At 48.7% G+C, this 20,239-nt stretch overlaps 1 protein-coding gene and 1 long non-coding RNA gene across 4 annotated transcripts in view; one reads left to right on the top strand and one right to left on the bottom strand.

The window, feature by feature from the left end:
• The window catches only part of ADCY1 (adenylate cyclase 1), a 236,131-nt gene that overhangs the window by 158,489 nt on the left and 57,403 nt on the right, over nucleotides 1–20,239 (top strand). For both annotated transcript variants that reach the window (XR_013832103.1, XM_079947528.1), the window contains exons 3-4: nucleotides 645–763; nucleotides 8,136–8,247. Coding sequence is in view for 1 of the 2 variants with exons in the window: in XM_079947528.1 (XP_079803654.1) it covers nucleotides 645–763; nucleotides 8,136–8,247 (231 nt within the window). In the remaining variant the exon portion in view is untranslated. The remainder of the gene's footprint in view (nucleotides 1–644; nucleotides 764–8,135; nucleotides 8,248–20,239) is intronic.
• The window catches only part of LOC307199693, a 69,313-nt gene that overhangs the window by 14,055 nt on the left and 35,019 nt on the right, over nucleotides 1–20,239 (bottom strand). Inside the window, exon 3 of one of the 2 annotated variants that reach the window (XR_013832130.1) lies at nucleotides 813–955. This is a non-coding gene — a long non-coding RNA (uncharacterized lncRNA). Of the gene's footprint in view, nucleotides 1–769; nucleotides 956–20,239 lie in introns of those variants that run through there. The other variant, XR_013832131.1, reaches the window with a different exon arrangement.

Here is a 20,239-nt window from a genome sequence, read left to right as displayed (position 1 = left end):
GGAAAAATATAATTTTTAATTTCAAGGTCACAACCTCATATTCCTAAGAGACAGTATCAGACCAGACGCTAGAGCAACCTTTTGCAACCTTGGGTCCACAGATGTTTGACTACAACTTCCATAATTCCTGACCACTGATCCTGATAGCTAGGAAGGATAGGAGTGCAGTCCAAAAGCATTTTGGATCCCAGGATTGAGAAAGGCTGCTCTAGAGGCTCAGTTTGAACATGCAAATTTCTGGAGAGGAGATGGCAGCTGCTGTGCTTCTTTCCCCAGTTCTGCTGCTGTGCTCTCTGGGGCTGAGTTGTGGTTTGGTTTGGCTTAGCATGTCACCTGATTCCAGGTTTGTGGTTGGTCTGCTCCAGACAAAGAACAAGACATGGTTACAGCTTATGGTGTGTCTAGAGTGAAATAAACCACGCCCCCAAGTTCAGATGATGGACTAATGCCAAACCTAAGCTACCTGGCTTAGACTTAGGTAGCAAGGCAGCAGGACCATTTTAGATGCTTGAGGCTTTTCTAATTGGGATTCCTTGCTTGATTTTATGTGTCGATGTTATCCTGCATACAAATTTGATCAGATGAACTATTCAAGCTTAATAGCAGTTTTGACAACTATGCTTTTGTTTTTGTTTAACTTTTAGGAGCGACTTCTGATGAGTCTTTTGCCCAGGAATGTTGCCATGGAAATGAAGGAAGATTTCCTGAAGCCACCTGAAAGGATTTTCCATAAAATTTACATTCAGAGACATGACAATGTTAGGTAGGACTGATGCAAGCTTGCAAAATGTAAAGTCTTACAGACATCTCACATGCACATATAGTGAAGGGTCGTCTTAGCTGATTCTTCTGGGACTGTAGCAGTTCAAAGGATGGAGTGGCGGCTTTGCTTCTAATTCATTGAAGGGGAGAGGAGTGAAGGCACAGGCACAAGCTGAGGTGCTCCAGAATAGGTCTGAATCAGTAAAAAAAATTCTAATTATTATTAGGGGAATACCGTATTTTTCACCCTATAGGACGCACTGGCCCATAGGACGCACCTAGTTTTTTTGGGGGGAAATAAAGGAAAAAAATTTATCCCCCCCCAAGGGCTCCCTAGGCTGCGGATATCTGTCTGAAGTGCGGGGTGCTCTGCTTCAGCGCGCGCCGCGCTCCGGGCAACAGGCTGCTATCTGCAGCCTAGGGAGCCCTGTGGGAACTCCCGTCGGCTCCCCAGGCTTGCTGATAGCTTCCTGAAGCTTGGAGAGCGAGAGGGGTCGGTGTGCACCGACCCCTCTCGCACTCCACGCTTCAGCGAAAGCCTGCATTCGCCCCATAGGACGCACACAGATTTCCCCTTCATTTTTGGAGGGGGAAAAGTGCGTCCTATAGGGCAAAAAATACGGTAAGTTTTCTTTCAAAGCTATGAACCTCACTTTTTGCATGCAGAGCATGCAACACAGTGCCCTAGTGCAGCCCCAGCCCCACAGACCATCTCTGGAAGTAGCCCAGAAACCCACTACAATATTCCTGGCCCTGTTTTGGATCCCAAATGCCATTTGGAATAGAAACTCACCCTGTCCCCATGCCAAGCATCATCAGTGTAGCCTTTTTGCTCACATACAAAGGCATATACAGTATACAGGCCTTGGTCCTGTAAACCTAAAGGAGCATCTCCACCCCCATCGTTCAGCCTGGACACTGAGGTCCAGCACCGAGGGCCTTCTGGCAGTTCCCTCACTGTGAGGAGTGAGGTTACAGGGAACCAAACAGAGGGCCTTCTAGTGGCGCCCGCTCTCCTATTTTTAAAAGACTTCTTAAGGCAGCCTTGTTTAGGGAAGTTTTTAATATTTAATGCAGTATTGTTTTTAACATTCGATTGGGAGCTGCCCAGAGTGGCTGGGGAAACTCAGCCAGATGGGCGGGGTATAAATAATAATATATTATTATTATTATTATTATTATTATTATTATTATTATTCCTATCTCTGCAAAAACAAATCAACTGAAACAGCCCTTGTTTAACTTGTTTATAGGTAATGATCCTGATATGTACCACTTCTGTATCAAACCACCCATCTATTCTGTACACAGGATTTGAGTTCTTTTTTCTTCTTTTGTTTTCCTAAGGTTCTTTTTATGAAGGTTGTTCTGCTGAATTTTACTTTATGGCTGCATAGAGCTCCCAGTTAGAATTATTTGCAGCTGTTGTTTTGTTTACTCACAGCGAACTCTCTCTGTGGTTTGGTTCTCAAAGTCTTTGAACTTAAATCTATTTGTTTTATGCAAAAAGAATACAGGAAAGAATTCTTATAATCACCTCTGCTCCCAGTAGTAAAGCTGCAAAGACCATGGAAGCCTCAGAGCACCATATCAAAAGAGAAAGATCAAGGAGCTAAAAGCTGACATGAAAACTGGAACCAGAATAATTGCCCAAGAAGATATAGACAGGAGCCTATATATTTCAATCTAATCATGAATATGTGTGTCAGAGTTTCACATGTATATGCACATAAAACAAATTTGGAATTGGTTTAAAACATCAGTCTAAAGAGAACTTGAAGTCCATCTGACCTCTGAAAGCTGTGCTCCTTAATCCGAAGTTGCTCAACAGGGAGGAAAAGACACTCTGAACCTGCTGAGAAACAGTCTGAAAACAATCCCTTCACATCTTCCAGAATTCAGTCCTGGTACTGCAAATAGATTCTGGGGCTGATCAAGTTTACAGGACCATTTGCAGCTATCCCCACCACCACAGGAACCCAGATCACCAGCAGTTCTCTGCTTGAGATAATGACTTTTCGAGAGCAGCAAGGAATAACTCTGGGTGCAACAGTGGGAAGTCCAGGAACATATGAATTCAGGAGCTGGATCTCTTTTCCTTGTTTGCAAACACACTGTGTAAAACTTTTATCTGCTGAATTTCTGCCTATTCTACTGGTACTATACACAGGAACCTTATCAGATAATAGAGGCTAGCTGTAAAATTGACCCTTTAGATTGACCCTGTTTTATTTCAGAATTTTTGAGCTGGCAATATATAGTGAATCCCTGCTCACCCTGTCAGCTGCCTCCAGAACCATGCATTTCATTCTCGGCTGTCGCCAGCATTTCACATGCCACCTACCCAGCTGTCTTCACAGTTTGTGTCCTGAAAAGCCACCCAATATTACCACCCTATCTCCTTCCCTCCCTCCCTCTGCAGCCCAGCCATTGGCCTCAGGAGCCCGAAAAGGTTCCTGGCCCCTGCGTCCACCAGCCATGCTTGCACCTACCTAGTCCACACCCAGGAATCAACACTCGGCTGTTGATGTTCTATGGCTTAAACGTCAGCTTGACATACAAAAATAAAGAAGGTGGAGCTTTTCCTTGCATGGAGTTAAAAGTCATGCATTGAGATACCCTTGTTTAATTTCTGCATGTTTTGATTCCATTAAAGCACAGCAGCAAAACCAGTAAAGAACTGCTGGCAATCTTAAAAGTAAGTCCCATTGCAGCCAGTGTTCCTCCCTTCTGAGTCAGCTGGTTTGAGATGCCAGCTGAGGGATAGGCATGTGATAGCATTAGATAAAGCAGTCTAGTCAATGAAAACTTACACCATAATGAGCGTTTTAGGCTTTAAGTGGCCCAAGACTCTTGAGTTGTGTTTGCTGCAATAGCTACCCTCTGGAAAAGGTTTAGGATGACATACAGGATATTTTTACTAAGTCTGCAGCTGTTTTATGCATGGCAGTTACCCATCTTTTCAGTTAGAGGGGATGCAAAGAGCTCTTTCTTGACTCCCGGATTATGAGCATCCAATTTCCCCAGGAAATCAAAATAGTGGCAGAAGTTTCTCTCTTAGGAACAGATGCAGCAGTAAAGGTGAAATCACATACAACATATGGTTTCTCCCACAGCATAACTTACATAAACAGGATGCAGATGATGCTCTGGAAGAATTATTGTGGTTGGCCATAATGTGATGGTTTTCCAAACTTTGAAAACTGCTTCTCTCTTCAGTGTCCATGATAATATTCATCATTAACATGTAAGAGCTGCATAGCTGGGATTTAAGCAGGCTACGATAATGGGCAAATCATAAATTACACAAAACCACATCTTGATAGTTGAGAGGATAAAACTAGAAAGATGTGTGTGGTGAACTTATTAACCTCTCTGCTGGGTTTCTTTGCCAATGCTATATAAGTATATATAATGTGAGTTTACTGTGCATATTTTAAAATGTGTTTTGCGTGGCAATACCCGCCCCCTCCCACAGATGGGTAAATAAGACACAGACAACAGAATTAAGGTTAATGGGCGAAAAATGGCCACAACTTTATTGAATACAGGTAAGAGGGGTATTGGCCTTAGGCATTGGCCCTAACAGACTATCCAGATCTAACCGGGAAGGGTTAACACCGTCAGGGGGAGCCCCCCAGATGTGCATCCGTAGGTGCTCCCCGAGGGGTTACCGCTCGGGAGCGCGCTTTAGGCCCTAGCCTCCGTAGGTTTCGGACAAGGCGACGCTCCTCGGAATCCTTTATCGGACCACCCTTCAAGAATTGGGGGAGGTGATGGCAAACCTCCCCCCCCCCCGATCTCATTTGCATAACAATACCCCGGCCAATGCCTAACCGCCAAAACCAAGGAGTTGTGACGTTTTGCTACGAGGTAGGCGAAAAAACCAAGTGGCTTCAAATACAGCCAATTAGCCAAATGGAAAAACTCCTACCAGGCCCCTTGCGGCGACCAGCCGAAGCCCATAGCAAAGTCCAGAATGCACGCCTAAAGGGAGGGTGGGTGGGAAACCTCGGCTGCTGCGAAGAGGGAAAAGGGGCGAGCCCGGGCTTCCCCGACCTTAAGTGCCCTCAAGAAGACCCACCCCTCAAAAGGGGCGAGCCCGGGCTTCCCCGACCTTAAGTGCCCTCAAGAAGACCCGTCCCTCAAGCCTTCCTATTGGCTAGCGCCGCTGCCATAGAATACTAATGAATTCCAAGGTCCCGCGGGGCTGGTGTTAGCCCCGCGAGATTGTGGGCGGGGTCGCGAGCCCGCAACACACACCCCCTCCTGAGATCGGGAGTGGCTTTCTCTCTAATTTTCCCGCACCAGAGAACTTTTGTTAAGCAGCTAAAGGGCTAAAATTGCATGTTACAGCACAGCCTTCTGTACCATTTCTGTAGTATTTGCCCAGTAGCTGCTTCTTTACTGCAAACAAAGTAGCCTTGTGAGTGAGAGATTTGCAGTGGAAAAATATGGCTTGCCACTTTCCCCCTGAAATCTCCCTCACATTATTTCCCCCTATGTGCCTCCTGCCTCATGTTTATGAGGTGAGCATTTATCTGTCTGGAACACCAATGGGGTAAAAGTGCCTGGAGGAAGGATTACAGTAAAAGTGGCAGGAAGAAATGAAGTTGCTGCATATGACACCCCCGCCTGGTCTTGCCTACAGAGGTGGTTGGCTAGTGCTAAACATAGCTGCACTATAATGTGTACTTAGGCCCTTAGTCTGCAAGTCCGGCTCCTCTATTTCAAAGTGTCCTTCAGGATGGTATGCAACTTATCCCTGCTGCAAGGTGCTCTGATGTTCAGCACTGCAGGACAGCCTTGTGCTGGCTTCTGGTTCTGCACTGCCTTAATGGAGGCAGCCCCCATGACAGCGGGAGAAAGTAGGAGATAGAGAAACCAGGATTATTGAGGGTAATTATCCTTTCAAATTCCCCCCAGGGATGGCGTACGGCTTCACTTCCAGTTCATTTCAGTACCTGGCTTTCACTTTGGCATGGAATGCAGGGGCCAGGGAAGCACTGAGTGCAAAAGCACTTTGCCTGCCGAAAAGCTTCCAGTGCCACCATTAAGAAGCAGAGGTTCTCCTGTTAATTAGAGCTTAATTGGACTAAAGTGCAGGTGTGTGCTAGAAGAGATGAGATCACAAACTGTGGAACAAACCAACTGCAAGGATTTTAAGGTTTGAATTTGAGATAAGACTTCATTCGGTGCAAAAGATGATGGGGCGGGGAGCCTACGGTTTGTTTGTTTGTTTGTTTGTTTGTTTGTTTAAAGTTTTTCTCTCTACAGTTATGATTCGGCAACCATCCCCTGAATGTTAGTTCAAATTATACTTGTACAAATGAGGATGGAAGAAATTGGATTAAAAATATGGATGATAACATCTGGAGCAGATCATTAAGCAAACAGTCTGTGAGCACCTAGAAAGGAATACTGTGATCACCAATAGTCAGCATGGATTTCTGAAAAATAAGTCATGTCAGACTAACCTGATCTCGTTTTGTGACAGAATTACAAGCCTGGTAGATGAAGGGAACGCAGTGGATGTAGCCTACCTTGATTTCAGCAAGGCATTTGACAAGGTGCCCCATGATATTCTTGTAAAGAAGCTGGTAAAATGCGGTCTTGACTATGCTACCACTCAGTGGATTTGTAACTGGCTCACTGACCGAACCCAAAGGGTGCTCATCAATGGTTCCTCTTCATCCTGGAGAAGAGTGACTAGTGGGGTGCCACAGGGTTCTGTCTTGGGCCCGGTCTTAATCAACATCTTTATCAACGACTTGGATGATGGACTCAAGGGCATCCTGATCAAATTTGCAGATGACACCAAACTGGGAGAGGTGGCTAACAGCCCAGAGGACAGGATCACACTTCAAAACGACCTTGACAGATTAGAGAACTGGGCCAAAACAAACAAGATGAATTTTAACAGGGAGAAATGTAAAGTATTGCACTTGGGCAAAAAAAATGAGAGGCACAAATACAAGATGGGTGACACCTGGCTTGAGAGCAGTACATGTGAAAAGGATCTAGGAGTCTTGGTTGACCACAAACTTGACATGAGCCAACAGTGTGACGCGGCAGCTAAAAAAGCCAATGCAATTCTGGGCTGCATCAATAGGAGTATAGCATCTAGATCAAGGGAAGTAATAGTGCCGCTGTATTCTGCTCTGGTCAGACCTCACCTGGAGTACTGTGTCCAGTTCTGGGCACCATAGTTCAAGAAGGACACTGACAAACTGGAACGTGTCCATAGGAGGGCAACCAAAATGGTCAAAGGCCTGGAAACAATGCCTTATGAGGAACGGCTAAGGGAGCTGGGCATGTTTAGCCTGGAGAAGAGGAGGTTAAGGGGTGATATGATAGCCATGTTCAAATATATAAAAGGATGTCACATAGAGGAGGGAGAAAGGTTGTTTTCTGCTGCTCCAGAGAAGCGGACACGGAGCAATGGTTCCAAACTACAAGAAAGAAGATTCCACCTAAACATTAGGAAGAACTTCCTGACAGTAAGAGCTGTTTGACAGTGGAATTTGCTGCCAAGGAGTGTGGTGGAGTCTCCTTCTTTGGAGGTCTTTAAGCAGAGGCTTGACAACCATATGTCAGGAGTGCTCTGATGGTGTTTCCTGCTTGGCAGGGGGTTGGACTCGATGGCCCTTGTGGTCTCTTCCAACTCTATGATTCTATGATTCTATGATTCTAAAAGGAACTGTGTGTGTAAAAAAGGGGGAAAGGGAGGGAAGCTCTATTTTGCAAAAGTTTTACAATGGAAACATAGAGCTGACACTTTACCATCCTTTATTATCTACAAAATGAATTGAATAACGCTAAGAGGACTTGGAATTTAATTTAATTTAATTTAATTTAATTGGAAGGATAATTGGCCATATATCTCCACCTTTCCTGCTCCTTTCCTAGTTAGTCTGAGATGAGGCATGGCAAGCTTGTTCGGCTCTGTTTTTGGAATTAACCAAGGGACAGGAAAGTAGGCTGCAGCCCAGGACCAGGACAGACCTCTGTCACTGTATATCTGTGTATGCTACATGTAACACATAATGAAGCAGTAATTTGCACCAACTGGTTTGCCACCATGAGGCAGCCTGCCGTCCTTCCTGGACTTCAGAAGCTCCCTCCAGCCGACTCAGCACAGGCAGCAGGCAGAGATAATGGGAGCAATAGTGAAAACATATGGAGACACCAGGTTGGGAGAGGCTGCTCTGGGCCATTGCATGGGTCTGCCCCATGTAAAGTCATTGAAGACTGCAAATTAAGTAAAGTGATTTGCATTGTTACTTGGCCTTACATTTCACCCGCAATCCTTCCAAAAATATGTTGGGATAAACACTGCTAATGCCTCTGCATTTCCTTTATTCTCTTTGTAGCATATTGTTTGCAGACATTGTGGGATTCACCAGCTTGGCATCGCAATGCACTGCTCAAGAATTGGTGAAGCTTCTGAATGAACTCTTTGGGAAGTTTGATGAATTGGCTACCGTAAGCATGTACTTTTTCCTTTTAAAAATTATTTTGAATTGATTTTTTAACAATGTGGTTTGTGTGTATGTCAGAGATTATGCACATCTAAGGCATGAAATAGACTGATTGCTAATCTAGTTCCCACAATAAGGCCCATGAATCACCACACATCCCTGAGGTTTCTGTGAAATCATTTATAGTTTTGGATTTCAGCAACAGAGTGGTAAGAAAGTGGTAAGAAAAATAAACTAGAGCTGGCATTTTACAAGTAATTCTTCACCAACCGTTTCATCATCACTAGTCTCAGATAGAGTAGAGCTGCCATTAATGGGATTTCAAAGGCGGAAAATTCCAAAAGGTGGCATTTTGTCTTGGATCTTAGGCAAGTCAATTGAAAAACCATGGTTTGGGGGCATTATTGTAAAAAAAAATGAAAATAGAAAACAACTTTGGGGGTGTCCTGATTTTGAAATACGGCAACCAGATCTGACTGTCCTCCCAGCAGCTGCCCCAGCTTGCCTCTTGAGGTGCGTTCCTCACCAAGTCTTAGGAGCCTGCAAGTTAGGCTGCCTGGTAGAGTTTAAGGTTAGGAACTGGGTGAAGTAATATTTGCCAGTTCTGTACTCACCACCTCATGAATGGAAGATGAAAATCACAAGACGCTACCATTTGTGTCCACTTTTTCAGTTTATTTCATCTTCAAGGATAATATGACTTTTTAACTTGGCTGTTAATGACTGTTTGCTTAATGAATTATTTCCAGCTATAGTACTGAACCTGGTAGTTGCCAAGTTAGGCCATCCAAAGCATCTATGTTTCTCTAAATATAGCCACGTTTTCCACATAAAGAAATATTATGCCTGTAGCACAAGCTTGGTAAAAGACTTCATAGGGGTACTGTAATGTTGTGCAGCTGCGTGTGTGTGACCAGATAAAGGAGAAGCATTCTGTTCCTGTAACAGTAGTGTAGAAGCAAGGATTTCAGCAAGTCTGGATTTTCTCATCTCCACATGATGGTCCCTTCCAACTCTACGAGGATTCTATGAATTCCTTGTTGTGTGTTCAGCACACAGTGGGGGTGTGGTATGTGGGAGTAATGAATCGTGCAGGCTGAAGTGGATTTCTAGTGACCTCATTCGGCATTGGTTGCAGTGCATGGAGTTTGGTGTAGAGCCAAGAGCCAGTCATCAGGCACCATCAAAGTGTCATCATCCCCATCAAAGTACTGGAATAACATTGTGAGAAGTTGCATGATTTCCCAGCCCTCTACAGCATGAATAACAGTGGGTGTCTGCTATAGACTGCCAAGCCAAACTGAAGATTTGGATGAAGCCTTCTTAGAGCAGATTACCAAACATGCAAAAAGGAGAGAAATAGAAGTCATGGGAGACTTCACCTTCCCCGATATCTGTTGGAACTCAAACTCTGCCAAAAATGTAGGGTCCAACAAATTCATTCATTGCCTCACTGACAATTTCATTGCCCAGAAGGTGGAAGAAGTAGACACCCACAGTAAGGTCACTGTTGTTTCTCTCTCCTACAATTTTTACTCATATACTCTCAATCTGCTTTCCATGCTCCAAGTCATAAATTTCTTCACAAGTGTACACATCCTTTATGTACATAAAATACTACTCCTCCTTTCATGTTTGGTCTATTCTTTTTGAACAGGTTATACCCCTCAATTCCTACATTCCATTCATGAGTCTCATCCCACTAGGTTTCAGTAATACCTACCAGGTCATATTTGTCATCCTGTACTAAAAGCTCCAATTTGTCTTGCTTATCTCTGTGCATTTAGAGAAAACTGAAACCATGAGTCATTCCCTCTAACTGCTTTCTTCCTGTAATTTCTTGCCCTTTAGCATGTATCTGGAATACCACCTCACTTTACTGTGCATCAGTGAAGCTACTATCCCCAGTACCAGGTGTTCTTCTGTTGCTTGTAATGTTGTCTCCCTCCCCCTCAAGATCTAGTATAAAACTCTTCCTGATTAGGTTCATGAGACTCTTAGCAAACACATTCTTGCCAACCGCTGTGAGATGCAGCCCATCTCTCACCAGAAGTCCTTCTTCAAGGAAGTGGAGACTATGTTGCAAGAAACCAAACCCTTCCTTCACAGCCAGTGGTATACCTCAACTATTTTCCTCTCTCTTCCTGGGCCATGACCTTCAATGGGAAGGAGTGATGAAAAGACTACCTGTGCCCCAAGTCTCTTCAGCTTCCTACCAGATTAATGTCTCGTTCTTTTCTCTTCCTACTCCTGTGAACCTTGTCCTTCAACACATGCATACCTGCAAATTTCATCTTAGTAACTAAATTAAAGGTTACGAACATGTACTGTATTTTCCCGTGTATAAGACTAGGTTTTCCCCCTAAAAAATAATGTCAAAAATCAGGGGGCTTCTTATACGTGGGGCCATGAGTCCCCCAAAATAGGGGGCATCTTATACATGGGGGCATCTTATAGACTGAAAAATAGACCTCTTTAGAGACCTCTTTAGAGTTTTGCTTAAATCTTGTTCCTTGCAATCCATTGTAACAATTTGAATAATTCCCCATTTCCATGCTCATTTTCCCTTTATGTGCTCTGAAACCATGAGATTGTATCCACAAGAAAGTAATTAAAGCTACACAGATGTGCTGAGTTACTTCATTTGTTATTTGAAGACTTTGCTGCTGTTGCTCTGCTAGTGAGTCTTGGGGAGGACCGCTCCCCCTTGAAGCACATTTTCCACCTTGGGCCTGGGGGAGGCCCCATACTCACCACCACAGCTTATAAGACTCCAAGGAGGCCTCAGGTGTGGGGGGTGGGATGGATGTTTAGTCGGGTTTGGGAATTTGTTTAATTTTGGTATGTTTGTAACTTTTACTGTTTTTATTTTTATTTTTTATTTTTTTGTATAGGTTTTAATTTGATTTTAAGGGGAGGGGTCAAGGCTGCCTGGGAGTGGGTCCCAGCCAACAAAATGGCTGGGGCAGGTTCCACAGGGGGGGATGCACTGGGACAACCAATCTCAGTGATCACGGGTAGGAGGAGTTATGCTAAGACCAGAACATGTCACTACCGAGGAGGCAGGTTTAGTTGTTGTTTGAGGACTATCCCTGCCTCCGGGTCTGGTCTTGACCAGACAGATACTGGAATCAGCAAGGGAGACCCACATGACCTGAAGGTACTGCTGTGCAATGCCAGGTCAAGGATTCATAAGACCACTGCCATCCATGACTTGATCGTGGATGGAGGACTTGACCGGGCATGTGTAACAGAGACTTGGTTGGATGAAGCAGATGGGCTTGTCCTTGCCACTGTTTGTCCACCAGTTTTCTCTTATGCACAGCAATGCAGGCCTTGTGGGCGGGGAGGGGGGTTGCAGTTATTTTTAGGAAGTCATTAGTTTGCACCAGGCGTCCTATTGGGAAGACCCAGTTCTCTGAGTGCATGTTCTGGAAGCTGGGCAATAGGGGCAGTACAGGATTCCTTTTAGTGTACCGACCTCCCTGCTGCACCGAGGATTCCCTGGCCAAGCTGATTCAGGTTGTGGCAGATATTCTCTTGGAGACACCTATTTTGGTTGTCCTAGGGGATTTTAACATCCACGGCAACATGACCTTACAAGGGGCTGCTCAGGACTTTGTGGAAAGCATGGCCTCCATGGGGCTATGCCTGAATAAGTCTGGCCCAACTCATAGCTGCAGACATGCCTTGGACCTGGTGTTCACCTCTGTGGATGTTGGTGATCTGACACTAAGTAAAAGTGAAACAAAAGAAGTGCCATGGTCAGATCACTTCCTGGTGCAACTGGACTTCTCTGCAACCGTTCTCCTCTGAAGGGAGGTGGGACTGATTTGGATGGTCCACCCCTGCCACTTAATGGATCCAAATGGTTTCCAGAGAGTGGTAGGGGATACTTTATCCCATGTTAATGGCCTTCCAGATGATTCCCTGGTGGCCCACTGGAATGTGGAGTTAACCAGGGCTATTGACTGTTTGGCTCTGAAGCTCCCTTTCCGATTGCATGGAGCCTGGACAGCCCTGTCGTTTTCCATGGATCTGAGGGCAATGAAACAATTGCTGAGACAGTTATAGTGCCAGTGGCAGATAACTCATTCTGAAGCTGACCGGACACCAGTTAAAGCTCAATGCCGAGTCTACCAAGTGGCGATAGCGACAGCAAAGAAGATTTTCTTCACCACCTCTGTTGCATCCACGGAAAACAGCAGCAGGAGACTCTTTCAAGTGGTTCACAATTTAGCGGAACCACCTGCTCCATTGGGGTGCAGTACAGGCCACATGATCTTCTGCAATGATTTTGCAAAGTTTTTTGCAGATAAGTTTACTCAGATTTGGTAAAAGGTAGACTCTACCGTGGGAGCAGGGCTGGGGCAGGAGAGTGCTAGAATCCTGTCTAGTCAAGTTGCGTGGGATCAATTCCAATTTGTTACCTCCGAGAATGTGGACAGGCTGCTTGGACGAGTGAAACCAACCACTTGTCTGCTTGATCCTTGCCCATCCTGGCTTGTAGAAGCTAGCCAGGAAGGGCTGGGCAATGGGCTTAGTGGGGTGGTGAATGCTTCTCTCTGTAAGGGAGCCTTCCCTGACCTGCTGAAAGAAGCGGTTATCAAAACGCTTCTTAGAAAACCATCTTTAGATGTGTCCAATATGGCCAACTATCGCCCAGTCTCAAATCTTCCATTCTTGGGCAAGGTGATTGATTGAGTGAGTGGTTGCTGAACAACTCCAGGCACGCCTGGAAAAATATATGCTACTTAGTTCAATGCATGGTATCAGCAATGAGAAAACACGACTATTGTATGCCGTGTTGGAGAAAGACGTTAGAACTGCCCTGAAAAACATGTGGACTTGCAGTGAGAAACTAATTGTTGCAAATGCAATTATTCCAGACTTTACATTGCTGCATACAGAAAAATTGTATTGTCATTGCTATACTTGCAAAGTGAGCCTAAAGGAAAGAGGTTTTGTGCTATTCCTCCTCAATTCTTGTAGAAAAATAGAGGAGTGTTGGAATAGCCCCATACTCCAAAAAGAGCAGCAGCCAAAGTTTCTGTGTACATATACTTTGCTCCAGACAGCTCACAATTTAAATTTCAACCAAAGGGAAATTAAGGAGGAAGAGAAAGGGAAGGCAAACATAAATCCTAAAATTCATAGGATGAATATGCACAGGTGCCAGTGCCCGTATGACACTGCAGTTCTGTGCTGTGCATATGAAAACGTATGTGGAACCTGTCTGATAGTTTCAGTTGTAATTGAGCTCTAATGTGTTAAGCCAAAGGCTGCACATATCAGGGGGGTTGTGATAGTACAGTGGGAGTAGTACAGTGGGAGTAGTACAGTGGTACCTTGGGTTACATACTGTCAGGGACTCAGCGGGAGCGCAGGGAGGAGAGGAGATGGAAAGTGAGGGGGAGCAATCCGAGGGCAGCGTAGGAGAATATGACAGCAGCCCGATAGATTCCATGAGCCTCTCCAGCGAATCGGAAGATTCACAGAAGGGGGCGCCGATGGGCAGGGCAAGGGGCGACCCAAGGGGGACACCCCAGAAGCAAGGGGCCAGCGGGGACTCCCAGAGCACCAGTTGCAAATCAGGACCAGCTTCCCCACCAGAGCGTAGTGGGGGGGAGGAGTCCCAGGTGTCAGAGCCCACATATGCACCACCAGCGAGAGAAGATGAGTCAGGGTGGACCACGCCTCCATCGGAGAGCGAGTTAACGGTTAAGAGGAAAGTTGCAGGCTGGGCGCGCGCGCCAAGTTCAAAGGTACAGGCGAGCGGCACAGAAGGTAGCCCGGATAGGGAACCAGGTCCTAAAGCCCGCCGGAAGGAGGGGCAAGAATCGTCAGGGTCAGCGTCAGAGGAGTCGAGGAAGGATGAGACCCTAGCGGGCAGGAGGGCCCAGAGGAGAAAGGAATTTAGGAAGAGGTGGAGCAAAGCGAGAGTCTTAAACTGGTGTGGAGGGGGAGGAGACTCAGACAGGACTTCGCCGGTCTAAGCTCGGGACGTAGAGCTGCACGCTGCGGCTTTGAAATGGAGACTGAATCTCAATAAAGACTTTTGTACATAACTACAGCCTAGCGTTGGTCCTCTGTGAGCTGGGACCTGGAGGCAGCTCTGACAGTAAGTCCTGTCTCAGATTTCAAAGAACCTCGCAACGTGAGAGGATGCAGCGAGGGGCGAAGATTGGTGCTTCGCGAGCTCACAAAAGCAGCACAAGATGACTACAGAAGAACGACTGGCAGCTTTGCAAGAAGCCGTGGTACAACTTAACGCAGAAATACGAGCGGCAAGGAGGAGAGAAGAGGAATCAGATGCTGTCTGCAAGGATCTGCAAAACAGGTTGGAAATGTTGACTAAACAGGGGCCACCGGCAGCCAAATCAGAAGGGATCGGGCTCGGGAAGAGAAGGGGGAGCCTGGTGTCGCATTTCGATGGGAGTCTGCAGCAATATCCTAACTTCAGAGCAGACGTAGTTTTTGCGCTAAAGTTGCTGGAGAAGGACTTTAGAGATGAGCAGGAGAAAGTAGGCTTCATACTAACGCATCTCCATGGAGAAGCTAAAGCGTGGTTGCGCAATCTGTGGAGAGATAATGATCCAGCCCTCCAAAACGCAAAAGCCTTCATTAAGGCGATGGACGATTGTTTTTTATCGGAGATAGATGTCGATGTCGCTAGAAAAGAGATTCACGGTCTGAAACAAGGCAGAGCCACTGTAAGGCAATATCATTCCCGCTTTTTTGCATTGGTCAACGCGCTGGGATGGGAAAAAGATTCAGCGGCCGTCAGGGACCTGTTCTGGGAGGGGCTCAACGGGGCTGTGAAAGACGAAATCGCAAGGGGGGAGAGGCCACGGAGCACTCAAGAAGTGATCCAGAAGGCGCTGACGATTGGTGTGCGGCTGGAAGAACGTCCCTGGAGCAAAGATGAAGGGCGTTGGGGACGCACGCCAGCAAGGGCACCTCCTTTCTTCCCCAGAGACTCAGCGCGCGCTCAATCCACGCCTCCACTGGGAGGGGGAGAGGAGCCGATGGAGATAGGTGGTGCCAAGGCTCAGTCAGCGACCAGAGCCCTCACACCAGGAGCAGCCAAGGTGAAGCCTCCTAGAGGGAACAGGAAGTGTTACATCTGCGAAAGTGCTCAGCATATGGCAAAAGAGTGCCCCCAGAGGCTCCACAAGCACAATGCAGCCTCAGCAAAAGTAACAGAAGCAGCTCAGCAGAGGGAACCGCAGCAGGGAAACGACGAAGTCTGGCTGGAAGCAGAGCCGCTGGGGCCCAGCCAGACGAATCAGTGAAGCAGTCCCCAGGAATCTTACAGCCCACAGACCCCCTCCCGCCCAAACCAGTGGTGCAGCTCACCGCAACACTCCAGCTTCCCAATGGGCTCACCATGGAAGTGCCTATTACCATTGACTCTGGTAGCAATGCAGACTTTATGGGGGTGGATTTCATCAAGCAACATAGCATAGCGCTCCTGCCTGCCACGATGCCCCTGAAAGTAGTGACAGTCGATGGAAGAGAATTGCTGGGGGGACAGGTGGTACAGCAAACGCCGCCAATGGTGATGCGCATTGGAAATCACCGCGAAGTCATCAGCTTCAACGTCACCCAACTGTCAGACACGCCCATAGTGTTGGGCATGAGCTGGTTGGACAGGCACAGCCCGGCATTGGCATGGTACCAGCGTAAATTGACCTTCTGCTCCTCCTACTGCGCAGAACATTGCATCATGACTAACCAGGAGGACGAGGGGCAAGAGGATGACCCACAGCTACAACTGGGCATGCTGCAAGCTGTACCCGACAAGTACAAGGCGTTTTTGGAGGTCTTCTGCGAGAAGGAAGCGGACAAGCTGCCTCCCCACAGACCCTACGACTGCAAGATTGACCTCCTGCCGGGGGCAACGCTGCCGACCGGAAAACTGTACTCCATGTCTGAAGACGAACTGCAAGAGCTCAGGGAGTTCATAGATCACAATTTGAAGCGGGGATTCATCCGAGAATCCAAAGCAGTGGGGGGCAGTCCTGTTTTCTTTGTGAAGAAAAAAGACACGCCCCAGAAGAGGCTTGTAGTTGATTTCAGAATTTTAAATTCGAAAACCAAGCCCACGGCTTTCCCGATGCCCAAGATCGACGACTTGCTCGCGACGGTGAGAAAGGGACGCATCTTCACCAAGCTGGATCTACGAGGGGCGTACAATCTTATACGCATGCGGGAGGGCGACGAGTGGAAGACGGCCATGTTCACGCCCTTGGGCACCTATGAGTATAGGGTTATGCCTTTCGGTTTACAAAATGGCTCCCACTGCTTCCAAGCCTTCATGCATCACGTGTTAGCGGGGCTCCTATACAAGAAGTGCGTCTGCTTCCTGGACGACATTCTGATCTTCTCGGAATCGCAGGAGGCTCACGAGAGAGATGTCAAGGAAGTCCTGCAAAGACTACGGGAGCACAGGCTTTACGCCAAGCTGGAGAAATGCCAGTTCGACATGACGGAGGTGGATTTCCTGGGCTACAAGCTGTCCGACAAGGGAATCGCCATGGACAGCGCCAAGGTACGATCAGTACTGGACTGGAAAAGCCCGCGCAATCGGAAGGAGGTCCAGAGGTTTGTCGGCTTTGCTAACTTTTATCGCAAGTTCATCAAGGGTTTCGCTATGCAGACGGCGGCCATCACGGACACCCTCAGCTCCAAGAAGAAGAAGTTCATCTGGACGGACCAGGCGGAGCAGTCCTTTCAGAAACTCAAGCGTCTTTTCGCTTCCGAGGAACAACTGCTGCATGTGAACCCCAGCAAGCCCATGAGGGTGGAGACGGATGCCTCCGACAGAGCCGTGGGGGCAGTCCTGTTGCAGCGAGACCCGCAAGGGGATTGGAGGCCGTGTGCTTTCTACTCCAGGAAGCTCAGCAAGTCGGAGCAGAACTACATCATCTGGGACAGAGAGTTGCTGGCCATTCATGCAGCATTCAAGGCGTGGCGGCACTTCCTCATCGGAGCCAAACACACGGTGCAAGTTCGCACGGACCATAAGAACCTGGAGTACTGGCGCACGGCGCGGTTCCTGAACCAGAGACACATCCGCTGGGCGGAGTTCTTTGCGGATTTCGACTTCAGGATAGAATATATCCCCGGAGACAACAACGTCATGGCTGATGCGCTATCCAGGAAGCCGCAGTATCTGGAGGAAGCAGCACCAGTAGCGGCCAAACACATTTTCGCACCCAAGGCGTGGGCATGCGCTTCTGCCACAATAGACCTGGAAGCGATACGGCGCGAGCTGCGAACAGATTCCTTCGCGCGCTCCAAGATGGAGGAGGTGCGCAGCGGCACGGCAAAGGACGACGAGTTCCAGATACGCGACGGACTGCTCCTCCGCAAGGGGGCCATCTACGTACCGGGAGATGAACTCCGCGCGACAGTACTGCAACAGCTACACGACGCACCCAGCGCCGGACATTTCGGCAAGGACAAGACGGTGGAATTAGTAGCCAGAGACTTTTGGTGGCCCAAGATGCGGGGAGAAGTCACGGAATACGTCACGAGGTGCGACACCTGCCAAAGGGCCAAGCCAGTACACAGACCGCCGGCGGGACTGTTAGAACCGCTACAGACCCCGTCCGAACCGTGGGAGAGGGTAGCCTTGGACTTTGTCACTGACCTGCCCAGCTCGAGGGGCAAAACAGCAGTACTTGTGGTAGTCGACATGTTCACCAAGATGGCGCACTTCATTCCTTGCGCGAAGGTGGCCACAGCGGAACAGACAGCCAAGCTGTTCATAGACCACGTGTTCAAGGTACACGGCCTGCCACGGTCTATCCTGTCTGACAGGGGGCGCCAGTTCATCTCGAGTTTCTGGCGGAAGCTGATGGGGATCCTGAACGTCAAGGTCAACCTAGCGTCGGCAAGACACCCGCAGACCAACGGACAAGCGGAGAGGGTCAACGCCGTCATGCAGCAGTACCTGAGATGTTACGCCAACCAGCAGCCCTCGACCTGGGTGGACTATCTGCCCCTGGCCGAGTTTGCATACAACAACACACAACACGTGTCCACGGGGGTGACACCGTTTTTTGCCAACCACGGGCGACATCCCAGGACCTTCCCGGGCTTAGAGAAAGAGGGGGAGGGGGAGCCACAGGGAGCAGAGGCATTGGCAGAGGAGTTACAGGAGGTCCATGAACAGCTCCGTAGACAGTTAGACCTAGCAAAACACGTATACAAGATGCAAGCAGACAAACACAGAAGAGTGGGGGAGGACATACGGGTAGGGGACTGGGTCTGGTTAGCGGCCCAGGCAGTGCCGGCCAGGTCCTTAGCTAAGAAGAAGCTAGGACACAAGCAGTTGGGCCCTTACCTAGTCGAGGCACAGATCAACCCAGTGGCTTTCCGTTTGACACTACCGGAGGGTTCCAGAATGCACCCGGTCTTTCATAGATCGGTGCTAACGCCCTACAAGGCACCTCACAGGTTTCAGGAGCCAGGAACAGCTCCCAGTCCGCTTAGAGATGCACCCATGACAGGGGGGTCGCCGAGGGCGGGGCCACTCAACGAGGTGACGGAGATTTTGGACTCGAGATGGGGGGAAGAGGGAGTCGAATATCTCATCGCAAGGGAAGGTGCCCCGGCCAGCGCCAACAGCTGGGTGCCGTACTATGCGGTGGAGGAGCACTACCTCAAAGACGAGTTCCACGCACTCTTCCCACACAGGCCCATGCCGGAGGATTATTTTGACGAATATCTTTTCACCCCCACACTCTCAGCCAGTACGTTTCAGGGGTTCTCCTCGGTTGAGGAGACGGTTCCAGAGACTACCTCGCCGGAGGGGTCGGTCTCAGACTTGGGTGCGGAGCGCTCTTATTGGTGGGACACTCAACCCGAGGAGGAGTGGCGCAGGAGACTGCTCAGAGGGCCCTGGCACGCAGACTACCCAGAGGAAATGGGGGAACAAGGGGGCATGGACGGGTTGGGGGAGGATCCTGGTTTCGAGCACGCCGGCAACGAGATGGAAGCGGAGGAGAGCGACGTCGATGTACCCGTCACGGACTGGCAGCATGCCAGGGGGGAAGACCGGTATCCGGCATGCACCCCCACAGCATTGGAGCACCCGGAACCCACGCCAGAGGAGGGGGAGGGGGGAAGGGGGGGCTTCGAGGGGGGGATGGATGTCAGGGACTCAGCGGGAGCGCAGGGAGGAGAGGAGATGGAAAGTGAGGGGGAGCAATCCGAGGGCAGCGTAGGAGAATATGACAGCAGCCCGATAGATTCCATGAGCCTCTCCAGCGAATCGGAAGATTCACAGAAGGGGGCGCCGATGGGCAGGGCAAGGGGCGACCCAAGGGGGACACCCCAGAAGCAAGGGGCCAGCGGGGACTCCCAGAGCACCAGTTGCAAATCAGGACCAGCTTCCCCACCAGAGCGTAGTGGGGGGGAGGAGTCCCAGGTGTCAGAGCCCACATATGCACCACCAGCGAGAGAAGATGAGTCAGGGTGGACCACGCCTCCATCGGAGAGCGAGTTAACGGTTAAGAGGAAAGTTGCAGGCTGGGCGCGCGCGCCAAGTTCAAAGGTACAGGCGAGCGGCACAGAAGGTAGCCCGGATAGGGAACCAGGTCCTAAAGCCCGCCGGAAGGAGGGGCAAGAATCGTCAGGGTCAGCATCAGAGGAGTCGAGGAAGGATGAGACCCTAGCGGGCAGGAGGGCCCAGAGGAGAAAGGAATTTAGGAAGAGGTGGAGCAAAGCGAGAGTCTTAAACTGGTGTGGAGGGGGAGGAGACTCAGACAGGACTTCGCCGGTCTAAGCTCGGGACGTAGAGCTGCACGCTGCGGCTTTGAAATGGAGACTGAATCTCAATAAAGACTTTTGTACATAACTACAGCCTAGCGTTGGTCCTCTGTGAGCTGGGACCTGGAGGCAGCTCTGACACATACGCTTCAGGTTACATACGCTTCAGTTTACAGACTCCGCTAACCCAGAAATAGTACCTCGGGTTAAGAACT

Source organism: Podarcis cretensis, assembly GCF_951804945.1.
Source record: "Podarcis cretensis genome assembly, chromosome: 12".
NCBI classification, from domain to species: Eukaryota; Metazoa; Chordata; class Lepidosauria; order Squamata; family Lacertidae; genus Podarcis; species Podarcis cretensis.
This window is presented reverse-complemented; position numbering and strand designations above follow the sequence as displayed.